This window comes from Schistocerca piceifrons, chromosome 7 (assembly GCF_021461385.2).
Source record: "Schistocerca piceifrons isolate TAMUIC-IGC-003096 chromosome 7, iqSchPice1.1, whole genome shotgun sequence".
NCBI classification, from domain to species: domain Eukaryota; kingdom Metazoa; phylum Arthropoda; class Insecta; order Orthoptera; family Acrididae; genus Schistocerca; species Schistocerca piceifrons.
Genome location: NC_060144.1, coordinates 387,904,499 through 387,917,518, shown reverse-complemented (window position 1 = coordinate 387,917,518; position 13,020 = coordinate 387,904,499). Strand labels below are relative to the sequence as shown.

The 13,020-nt window shown below is 43.3% G+C and overlaps 1 protein-coding gene across 1 annotated transcript in view; it reads right to left on the bottom strand.

Annotated features, from left to right (window-relative positions):
• The window catches only part of LOC124805723 (putative inorganic phosphate cotransporter), a 131,998-nt gene that overhangs the window by 91,551 nt on the left and 27,427 nt on the right, over positions 1-13,020 (bottom strand). The window contains exons 3-4 of the mRNA XM_047266293.1: positions 1,227-1,460; positions 1,058-1,145 (exon numbers count right to left, since the gene is read on the bottom strand). Of these exons, the coding sequence (XP_047122249.1) occupies positions 1,058-1,145; positions 1,227-1,460 (322 nt within the window). The remainder of the gene's footprint in view (positions 1-1,057; positions 1,146-1,226; positions 1,461-13,020) is intronic.

The following is a 13,020-nucleotide window of genomic DNA, read 5'->3' as shown; positions in this document are numbered from 1 at the left end:
AAACTCTCACAATGGCTCTCACAGTGGGTGGGCGGACATTATCGAGCTGAAATGTGAGCCCAGGATGACATGTCATGGAGGGCAACAAAAATGGGCGTAGAATATCGTCGACATATTGCTTTGCTGTAAAGGTGCTGCAGATAACAATCAAAGTGGTCTTCGGACTGGAATCTCATTGACTGGATTAGAACTGTCTTTAGTGAGGAGTCCAGCTTCAAAATGAACCTCGCTGACCAGTGACGACGTGTCTAGAGATGCCCCGGTGGGCAGTGAGATACTCACCTGACTGATGCCTGGCATACGTGCCGACAACGAGGAGTGATATTCTGACGTGCCACTTCATTTCATTGCAGGCCCCTTTGGTTGTGATCCGCGGCACCCTTGCAACACAGCGGCATGTCGCCAATATTCTACGCCCTGTCTTCATGGCAAACCATTGTGGGTTCACATTTCAACCCTCCCACTCACGGCGAGAGTTCTACCGCTTGTCTTTGTGCTTGCCAAATCCTAACTTGGCCAGAAAAGTCCGCGGATCTCTCCACAATGGAGAACGTTTGGATTATTATGATGAGGGCCCTCCAACCAGCTCTGGTTTTCGACGATGTAATGCGCCAATTGGACAGAATTTGGCATGATATCGTCAGGAGGCATCCAAAAACTCTATCATTCAATGCCAAGCCGAATAACTGCTTGCATAAGGACCAGAGGTGGACCAAAGCGTTATTGACTTGCTCAATTTGTGAACCACTTTCTCTTAAATTAACCACGTAATTTTTCTGAAATTGTAATCGTTTGTTTGTCTGTACACGTACATAACATCTACCAATTTCCATCCCATTCGGATAGTTCCTTCGTGGTTCGTCTTTTTTTTTATCTTAGAGTGTACGTTAGCTCATACGGAATTCTTTCGGGATTCATTATAACTGATGTGATAACAGTGAGAGAAAGTGTTACAGTATCTATGCATAAGTCACATGTTTTATTACGTTGTCTCATGGAAGTTGACCTTCTTTGAAGAATATTTCCACTGCGTTTAGAAAGTCGAAATGGACATTACCTGAGAAAATAGGTCCTCCTAGTCTTTGTCGCTCGTTTTCGGGGAACCATTTCCCAATTAGAACGTGCATTGATGGTATAATAACACCCTGAAAAGAATGGTAACGTGTTCAGTATTTTAGAAATGACTGCAGAACAGAAGTGTTACGTCGCACCTCAAAAGTACTTACTGAAAATGTTCCAACGAGTATCCGTGTTATCATGAAAACCACCGGGCTCGCACTGGCGCAGACAGGACCCAAGACCGTGAAAACACCGGCAGCGAGCAGTCCTATGGTGAAAACCCACCGGGCGCTGTACCGGGCAGCAACGTAACCAGCCACTATGTTCACTCCTGCGTACCCGTAGTAGTAGGAGGACAGTATGTAACCTTGCATCACCTCATCCCACTCAAATTCTCCTCCCTGAAACACACAAAACGTGACACACAATCCATAAACAGCTGGAGTGAAAAGAAGCCAGGTCAGTTCTAATATATTTTATGTAGTAACCTATAACGTCAGAACCGAAAGTTGATTCTGGTAATTTAAACCTGAACATTTACCACCAGCGATGTATTTAGTATCTTTGTGGCAGCGCGATAATGAGTTAATATGATGTAGACATGCAAATGAAACAAAAACAGAAGAAAATTTATGGTTTAGGACTGTAAGTTAACGTTCTGAAGACAGTGATGAAGAGTTTTCGAAGACGTACCGTTACCTCACATTGGATAAGAACAAGCATTAAATGGGCCGCGACACTGTTGAAAGATCCCTCTCGGGATTCACCTCATGTGATGTAAGGAAATGATGGAAAACCTAAATCAAAATGTTCACCCGAGTATGAAAACCACACTACTCCCAATTATGATGACGGTGGTATTCGGGGCGCTGTACCAAAACAAAACTATTTAGAGATTAACGTAGTTAATAATTTTTAAAACATCGTAAAAGTACGTAAGAATATCTTGTTAGTGTTTACACATCATGGTGATCCCTCTCGCTCTCTAAAACTTGTCATAAAATAAGGAGAAGAGTCGGTAGGGAAGAAACTATAACACTACAGCTGACAAATATGGCTGAATAAAACTATGTATTTAATTGCAGAACAAATGTGTGCTCTAAAATTTGAAAAAGAATATGAATATGCCCCTATGATTTACATGCGAAATGAGGCAAGCGTCTGGACTTTTATAATGGCAGAGAAACGAGATGAAAACTAAAATATGACTCTGGTTAATGACCTGATTAGTTTTGAGTGGATAACTTGGAAAGGAATAAGCAAACGTTGGAAGCAAGGAATGAGGGGTTTAAATAATTTAGAACAAAGTGTGTAAAGAACCGGTGGAGTGATTGTTTAGTACGGTTGAAATGTATTTCGCAAGATATTTTATGGGGAGTTAAAGAAATTGTTTGGTATGGGTATTAGCAGGCAGCTTGGGAATTATAAAAGGTCTGTATCTACATCAGTACTTCACAGGCCATCTTATGGCGTATAGCGGCTGGTAATTTGTGCAGCACTGTCACCTCTGCCCTCTCCTGTTCCAATAGCGAATGGCCAATGGAAAGAATGACTGTTGATGAGCCTGCGTGTGAGTTCCAATCTCTCTAATTTTACCTCCGAGATATTGCTGAAAGATATACGTGGAAGGCTACAATATGTTCGTTGAATCGCTTGAGAACACACGTTCTCGGTATTTTAGCAGTAAATCACACTGTATGAACAGCGCCTCTCTTGATGGTTCTGCTGCTGGAATTCCATGAGCTTCCATGCTTTCATGCTTACTAATTGAGTCTGTTACGAAATGCACTGCTATTCTTTGGAAATTCTCTGTTTCCTCTGTCAACCTTATCTGGTTCAGAGCCCAGACTAATGACGAATATTCAAGTATTGATTGAACGGGGGTTTTCTATGCTACCTTCTTCGTGGGTGCACTACACTTCTAGGGGATGAATGAATCTGCGCCGGCCAGAGTGGCCGTGCGGTTCCAGGCGCTATAGTCTGGAGCCGAGCGACCGCTACGGTCGCAGGTTCGAATCCTGCCTCGGGCATTGATGTGTGTGATGTCCTTAGGTTAGTTAGGTTTAATTAGTTCTAAGTTCTAGGTGACTGATGACCTCAGAAGTTAAGTCGCATACTGCTCAGAGCCATTTGAAGCAGCCAATGAATCTGCCTTACCTGGAATTATTTTCACGCAGTCCCTCCGTAGGCATACTCCCGGATTTTTATGGGATGTGGCTTTTCCATGTGATCGATCTGTAATCGCACTATCATGCAGTAATGATTATTCATCCGCAATGCATTAAATTTGTTCATGTTGAGGGTAAACTAAAAATCACTGCACCAGGCATCGATCCTCTTCAGCTTTTCAGACATTCCACTACGATTTTCTAGCGTTGCGACTGCTCTGTATATAATAGCAACATCCGCGAAAAGCTTCATAGAATTTCTTAAGTTATTGAGAAAGTCATTTGTCGGTGTTATATGGTCGTGCAGAGCTCCCTTGGGCACGCCCGAAGCTAGTTTTACGCCAGAAGGTATTTCTCTATTAACAATAAAATGCTGCGTTCAATTCTGCTAGGAGCTATTCACTCCAGTCACAAAGCTGGTCTGATATTCTATACGGTCGTACTTTTTTCATTAGATGTCAGCACGGAAATGTGTTGAATGCCTTCGGAAAGTCAAGGAATAGGACATCAACTTGGGCGTCGGTGTCAACTGCCTTCTGAGTCTCGTGGATGACCGTTGTTTGCGAAATCCATTTGATTTCTACAGCGGAGAGCACAAAGCGAGCTCCAAAACACAACATAAAGACGTCAGTGATATAGGCCTATAGTTTTGTACGTTTGTTCTATTACCCTTCTTGAAAACGAAAATCTCCTCCGAGTTTATGCAACCACTGGAAATGCGTCGTTTCTCCCGTGATATACAGTATACTTCTGACAGAAGCGGAACAAGTTCTTTCACTTACTATGCCTACAGTCGTGCAGGTACCCAATCAGGTCCAGCCGCCTCTCGTCTGTTGAGCGATTTCAGTAGATTTTCAGTACCGCTGTCATTTACTTTGATATCTGTCATTCTGACGTTTGTCTGACAATGTACGATCATCCTCAGTGAAATACTTTTGATCCTCCTATTCTATGCGAAAATGGTCACCTAGTGTGTGGACAAATTTGATCCGTTTACTGATTTAATGTAAGACTAAATCTTCTGAGAACTCTCTGTTGGTTCGGTAGAGACAAGTTCTAGTTTCGGACTAGTAGAAAGCTTCACACTGGGCCCTCCTTACGATAACTTTTGGCTTCCCTCAGTTTTTGTTTGTCTATGTGATTTTGGCTTCATTGAAATTAGCAGCGAAACTCTCTATGGTTTCGCAGCAGCTTTCTAATGTGGTTGTCTAACTGTGGTGTATATTTCCCGTCTGTCACAAATTTTTTGTATGTACCTGTCAAAGGTATAGTATATTGTACAATAATCTTGAACTTTGCCCATTTACGTTCAGCATTTTTAGTCTCAGAGGTGAATATTTCATGTTGACACTCAGGTAATATGAGATCAGTCTCTTGTCATACTTGTTAAGCACAAATACGAGGGTCGTTCAATAAGTAATCCCCATATTTTTTTTTACAAAGCCACTAACATATGTAGACAAACCTCCTTGTTGGTGCTACACATTTGATGTTTGTTTTGTGCGCCGGTGAAGATTCGAACCGTTATGGCAGATGACAGAGCCGTAGTACGGCGTCAAAATAGCGTCTACCTAGGACTCATGTTACAAGCAGCGAGCTGTTATTGAATTCTTGTGTGCAAAAAAAGAAACCGTGGTGAACGCGGTAAGCGTTTGTGTGCATTGTATGTCGATGACGCAATTGATAGGAGTACAGTTGGGGAATGGGTAAGGAAAGTTACAGCCTCAGGAAATGCAGAAACAGAGCTCCGTGACCAGCCACGTTCGGGACGTCCTGTCACAGCCACTGCTCCAGACATGCTGAATCGTGCGGATGCTATTATTCGTGACGACCGGCGCATCACAACTCGACGATTGGCTCTACAGTTGCCGATCAGCATTTGAAGTGCGTCTACAAAGATCGAGACTCTCGGACAATCAAAGAGGCGCTCACAATGAGTTCCACGAATGCTCATAGCGGACCACGACATTCAAAGAAAGGCAATTTCATTTGAATTGTTGGAGCGTTTTGAGACCGACGGAGAGGCGTTTCTGTCACGGACCTCTACGCGGAACACACTTTGAACATGACGAGAGTGTCAGTCATGCAGAGAAAACATGGCTACGCCTACAGGACAACAGCTTTTACACACGGGGAAGACATGTTCTTCCACAACGTCGGCGTACGGCCATAGGACGTGATGGAGACTGCGTAGAAAAATAGGATATGGACAGGACTTGTTGATTTATATTGTCACAAAATTCTGACTCTTAACAATAAATATGTTCTGAGAAAAAAAAGTGGGGTATTACTTATTGAATGACCCTCGTATCTTCGTACCTTTCTTTATATTCATTTCTACAGTCATATCCAATCCGGCAGCATCTGCCTTATGCTCACAGATATTCTGTTCTACGTTGAATGAACCATAAAATTCGGGGTTCAGGACATCTGATATGTTACCTTCGCGATTCGGTTGTCGGATTAACTGCTCAATGTAATTTTCAAATGAGCCTTTTCCAACAGTATCACGCTATTCTCTGTCCGCAGCATCCGCCATAATTTACGCGCTTATTTCTCCATATGTTTCCTCAAATATTCCGCCACTGCTGCCCCTGAGGTAACGAGACTATGAACGCATCCGATTATTATGTTTGACTCCGCTCCCCGCTTGAACACTTCACCCAAATTATTTCCCATTCGGAATTTATACTAGCCTCACTAAATATTAGCTGTAAACATGCTTGAACTACCACCATTACTGAATAGCTCCTAGCAGAACTGAACACAACGTGTCATTCTTAACAGAGGAATACGTTCAGGCGTAAAACTAGCTTCAGGCGAACCCGAGGGGGCTTTTTAGGACCATATAACACATTGAAATGACCTACTGAATAACGTAAGAACTTCTGTGAAGCTTTTCGTGGATGTTGCTATTATATACAGAGAAGTCGCAACGCTAGAAAATTATAGTGGAGTGTCTGAAGAGCTGCAGAGGATCGATCTTGGTGCAGTGATTGTCGTTTGATCATCAACATAAAAACGTTTATTGCATTGCATACTGAGTGAGACTAGTTCTGGCATCTTTATAGACATTCCTGCCGTTAACTATCACTATACAAAGATGTTCTTTCTCCGATCTGCTGTGACGAATGCTGGTCCCATTAGTTAATGGGACTTAAATTCTTCCCTCTCTGAAATTGGAACGTATCTTATCGGACGTGAGAAGGTATTTGTCATCCTAAAAACCCATATGAGCTCACCGCGTGCTTTACCCTAGCAGCCGCTTCCTGCTTGTAATGTACGCCTAACCTATTCTGACAATTCTTCGTGGCAAGATCGAGAAATACGCATCAAAGATAGTCCCAGAAACGTGTTAACATCTGATTCAAGCATTACATCCGGGCGCAGACCAGAAGAGCACGAGCGGTTTCGAGAACGATGCATCAGAAGGGTAGCTATGCATCTATAATGCATGCGAGGTTAGCTGTTGGCACCAAAGCAACCAGCCACTGAACTCGTTCGGCAGGTGTCATTCTTGCCGACGTGTACCACGATGTGCATCTGGGTGCGCCGAGTGAGCTCTGCCTGCTTCCCCCACATTTCCGATGAAACGTCCACCCGCCATGCAAACAGGGTGGGCAATGGCCTTCTTTCTCGACAAGCCAGTTTTTTTCCTAGGGGCTTCAAAACCAGCACCCAGTGGCCAGCAAACCCACAATCCATACGAGTCCAAATATTTCAGAGTGATAGCACCCAGTCCCAGGAGACGAGACGTCCTGTACTGGCTCAGGCATACTTTCAGCATTGTACAAACCGTGTTTTAAGTCCTAAGACGACAGCCATGCGGCCAGTACTCAGTATCACCTTCCGCCTAGAGAACCGTGACCCCGCCACTGTTCATAATTCACCGTGAGGTGTCACAGAGTGATGTACTTCTGGCAAGTGAGAGACTGTTTGTTTACTCTTAGGACAGTGTATCTTTGACATGTTGTATTGTATGTTCTGTGACTATGTAATAAAGTGTTGTTAGACTGCAAATCGCTGCCCTAGTGTGATTCACGACATAAAAATTTGGTGCCGAAACCGGGGAGACAGTTTCCACGATTGCCGTTGTGAAACACGAATTCTGGACGCACGTCACGCGGCAATACTACGAGGGGGCTTACCGCAGCGATTTGTCACACCACGCAACAAGCTCTTCGACGACAACCGGCTGCATACACAGTTAAGTTCAATTGAATTATCGCCCAACATATTTTGTAGTGCCATTTGCAAAGGCAACTGATTACATTATTGCCGCTCTGTACTGCTATTGTAGCTGTTCGATTGGCGCTTTAACGAATTATCATATCCTACGCTACGCCTGTAGATTGTTTATGACTAGTGCTGCCATCTAGCGACCACCGATTGAACTACTTCGACTAGCGCTCCAAAGTTACTAGGTCCAGCTGATCCCTAGCCGACGCTGCTTTAAACTTTCGAGTAATCGGACGGAGTGGACATGACAGACCACAAACCAGAAGCACAATTACACTCTCTAAAGAGAAAACGTATGAGAGAAAGAGCAAACACTACGCGACTCGTAGCGGAAGTTGCAAGGTTGTCAGACACATCGGAAATCGCGGATTATAAATATTACAATGACAGATTGGGAAGCGTTCTGAACCGCCTTGTTAAATTAGATGAGGATATTCACGTGTTGTTAGACGGACGAATACGAAGAAGATGTCCTTAAATGTGAAGATTATATAGACACCGCGAAACTCACAATTTCTCGATTGTCTCACGTAATAGAGAAACAGCTTGCGAAATCGGTAGCAGACATAAAGATTCCCGACAATCCGCCGGTACAATCTGTAACAATGAGTGTTCCCACAGCTTCAGTAAAACTTCCGCCAATCAAGCTTGAGCCTTTTTCATGCGATCTCGAGACATGGGCGCGATTCTGGGAGCAGTTTGAGCAGTCGGTTGACAAAGATCCGACGGTAACTACAATTAATAAACATATCTTTCTTCGCGGCTATCTCTCGGGAGAACCAAAGCATTTAGTGGACGGTATTGCGGTGACGGCCGAGACGTACGCAGAAACGAAGAGGATTCTCTGAGCACGTTATGGCAACAAGGATCGAATAATTCAAGCCTACTTAGATTATCTCTAAGCCATAAAACCAATTCAGCTGTCCACCCCAGAGGAACTTAATTCAACATTCATTGAATGCCAGCGACGTATTCAAGCTCTCCGGGCACTTGGGGAAGACGTGAACGGATACGGCCGAGTCCTCGCGCCGAAAATTTTACGCGCTTTTCCGGATGACATATGCCGCCGCTGGATAATTCATGCCAAGCGTACAGGAATATCCGAAGGGGACATTTTGCAACTGATGGAGTTTCTGAACGAGGAAGTCGACGGGGCGCTTACCATGCAGAAGATACGCGGTGAATTTTCCAGCACTTCTAGTAACCTTCCCACAGCGTCCACACTTCACGTACACGCGAAATCTAAAAGATCGACTCCGAAGGATATCAGAGTAAAGGGACCATTCTGCGTCTTTTGCGAATCTTGCGGTCATTGGGCGCAATACTGTAAGAAGATCATACGCGTTAATGATCGAATAGATAAATTGAAACTAGCAAACAGATGCTTTCTTTGTCTTCAACGTGGGCACAAAGTGTCAAATTGCAAAAAGAAAGAAAAGGCTCGGTGTGTTAACTGCAAAAGACTGCATCATAATTCCATTTGTGAGGAACGAAAGGATATTAGGGGTCCTGCGGGTCAGACATACGTCACTTCCGTGGGAAAGGTAACTGTCGCTCCCCACGGATATACGTACCTTCAGACAGCTCAAGTATGCGTCTCAGGACCTACAGGATTGAGCAGGACAACGCGATGTCTACTGGACGTAGGTAGTCAGTCCAGCTTCATAGCAAAATCGCTGATTGATGATCTGAAACTGCAAACGGTAGACCGACAGGAACTAACCGTTTGTTCCTTTGAATCAAACCCTACACGCCCACGCCACCGTAGGCTTGTTCAGTTTAATATGAAGGGGCTTTGGCAGAATTCTTCAGTGCCACTTACTGCCTTCGAAAGTACTCACGTTATTTCTCACCAGCCTTCGGTTCCACAACATATAAAGAGTTTACCAGATGCCCGTAAGGTTACGCTAGCAGATCCGAAAATCGATTCAACAGAAGATCTTCCCGTGGAGATTCTTGTAGGAGGCGATTTTTATTGGAAGATAGTGAAGCACAATTCGCCCATACGCATCTCTGAAACCTTAGTGTTAGTTCCTTCTCTGTTTGGCTGGATACTTAGTGATAACAAGTCACAAGCCTGTGTGCATGCAACCGTGGTAAATTTAGCTCAGACTGACCGATCTCCTCTGGACTCGGACAATGATTTCAGACGCTTTTGGGACTTGGAAACTATAGGGATTACTGCCGATCAGGATCTATCTGTGAACAACAAGGATACGAGACTTCTTGAAGAGTTTAGAGCATCTTTCTCTATAAAGGATCATCGAGCAGTGGTTACACTTCCCAAAAGGCAACATACAGTGCTTTCGAGTAACCGACCTATCGCGGAAAAACGATTCAAGCACCTTAGGGAAAGATTTCAACGTCAAGAGACCTTTAAGCAAATGTATTTCGATCTTACGCTAGACTACAATACGAAGGGGCAAGTAGAGGTCGCTTCCACCCTACTCTCAGGGAAGGAGCTATTTTATCTCCCTCATCATGCAGTGAGGAAGGAAAAACACTGAACCACTAAGTGGAGAATAGTCTTTGACTCTTCATCTCACGAAAACAATCCTACTTCTCTGAATGAGGTATTAGAAGTAGGACCGAACCTATTACCAGAGATTCTGGAAATTTTACTGCGTTTCAGACTATATTCTACGGCTATCGTCGCGGACATCACACAAGCTTTCCTTCAATTAACCTTGAACGAAAAGGACAAAGACTTGACTACATTCTTCTGGTTCAAAATTAGCCAGGATCAAACAGGAAATCTTCAAACGACGGACGAACTAACAGAATACCGTTTTAACAGACTCCCATTCGGCCTGACCTGCAGCCCATTTTTACTTTCTGCAACACTAAGAGAACTTGCCTACAAGTGTATGACAGCATTTACCACCGTAGCGCCACTTATAAACAAAACTGCATACATGGACGACTTTGTGATCTCAGTAGAAGGTGATAATTTGGTTATAACTATATACTATGAACTTGTAACCCTAATGAAATTGATCAGTCTCCCCTTATCAAAATGGGCTACCAACTGTGAACAACTCCACACTATCTGGAAGGCATTAACCACCACAAAAACTTATCAGTTCCTCGCCCACCACTGTATACTTGGAAATTCATTCTCTCCCGGGCGGCTTGGTGGGGAAGATGGTGGGGGAAAGAATGGTGGGCACTATAAAGCGTTGCCTACGGAAGGTATTGGGACTCGCAAAGCTCACTGAGGAACAACTGAACACCACCTTGATCAGTATTGAAGCCGCGGTGAACTCCAGGCCCATCACACCAGCAGATGATTCTGATGCACCCACACTTTCCCATTTTCTGACGGGAGAAAAACTTACGACTATTCCGACTGGACCAGAGCCTTCAGCGAACATGAATTTAACAAAGGAATTCCGACTGAGACAGCAACTCTGTGACAGTTTTTGGATCCGTTGGATTAAAGAATACCTATTGGAGCTATGGAACTACCATGAAGTTAAACGCCCATCAGGACGAGTCATCCCCTTTCGCCCTGGCGACATCGTGGTGATCCACATATGTGGAAGAAAGCCAGGATAGAAAAGGTACTACCAGGAAGAGACAGCAGGGTAAGGACGATAATACTCCGGACACCAGAAGGTCACATCATTAGTCGTCCTGTGCAGCTGGCCGTACCTTTGGTGGTCGACCAGGGTGGCGAGGATGTCACAGAGTGATGTACTTCTGGCAAGTGAGAAACTGTTTGTTTACTCTTAGGACAGTGTATCTTCGACATGTTGTATTGTATGTTCTGTGGCTGCTCTACTGTGATTCACGACATGGGGTAAGCGTCGATCTGGCCAGGAAGAGTGGATCGGAAGGCCCTGGAACGTCAGGGTCTACTGCAGCGATCAGAAACGGAGCGAGAACGAAACAAATGTTGCAGACTGCGTACTTCAAAAATCAAGGCATCGCTATTACATCAGTGCTAATGGGCTTCTTTTGTTCCCGCTGTAATTCCGCGGATATGACAAGTCAGAAGTGTGGCGCTGTGAGAGTAAGGCTAGTCGTGACTAGTGGTCTTGCTGTTCTAATGCAGCAATGACAGTGTGAAATGATCGATTGCCTGACTCAGATGATCGTTAACGAAACTGTGTTTTGTGATACTGTGGACGGTGTAAGACGGAAGTTTACAGAACTGCAAATCTGTTCCTTTAGAAGGAGGTAGGTTACCGGGAATAAACTTCATGCTACAGTCCATGATTCAGATGAAAAACACACAAATTTCGTCAGTGCGAACTAAATTGTTGTGTTCTTGTTTATTTTAGCTCCACCGTGAGAAAATATATGTGCTGTGTCGAACGAAAACCCGGCACACATTAACGTTGCTGTCATATACTGTCCCCATAAAACGTGTTATTTCTTTATTCATTTGGTAATGGCAACTTGCGTTTATAGGGTAACAACGAGTTGTATGATTTATCATTTATTTCTGTAATTTATTTGAATAATTAACCACCATTTAGACTGCATTTCATCCTCATGTCATGTTTTCTGGTACTGTCATTACAGACTCAGCAACGCCTTGAAAACATGTAAATATTAGGCATTCTCTGAATAGGTACTAGATATTAAAATAAATTTAGAACCGTCTTCGAGAAATTGTATCTTTATAAATGTATGTATAAACAGAACAATATTCACTGCTAAACGATCAGCTGTATATAACAGTTTTAAACACGGCTGTTACTGAGCAACCGTATACCAATTTCAACATAGGATTATACAGCCAATCGGTTGCAAACGTAGAATTACATTGCTAAAAAGCAATGGTCAGAATTCAAAGCAGATATTCTCAAGACAAAAGTGAAATAAAACAATCCAGCCTTTGGCAAGTGTACCCAGCTAGGAACAACATCGGGCTGATTGGCCCACTGGCTTACATTGCTGCCACGAAAACAATACAAGCTGGTCCGCCTGTCAGGCGCGGACAGTGACATGTACCCATTTGAAACATTATAACAGAAATAATTGGGAAAACGACAGTTAATTTAAAAAAAATATATAAAGAAGGAGGCTTAATATCTTTTTGAAAATACACAGTAGTCAATCATATCAAATATAACTAAGAGCTTTACACAAATAACTATTATGTAAAGGCAGAATGATATAGAAGAATTTTAATCCAGAAAATATTTCATGATGGTAACTTTAGTAGCACATACCTATGAGATTCGAAGAAAATGATATTTCGGAACCAGAAATAGGAAATCATAGTAAAAATAAAGGAATCAAAATTGCCCGAGCAGTGGACTAAAACCACTGAAAAAATTTTTGTTACTTAGTTGTAACTGTTCACTTACGATAACGCCATCGTTCTTAGAAATATGCTCGAAAATCTCTAGCTCTTCCAATACATCAAGCCTATGACCTTTCCTTTCTCTACGTAAAATGGAAATTTCTTCAGCGCATTTCGGTTTGTGTCCGGAAATTAGCAGATGATCAGCAAAAGCAGGATTGTGCACATTAGTGCCTCTTTTTCCTAACAAATGTTCCTTGTACCTGACACTAAAAGACCTTCCAGTTTGTCCTACAT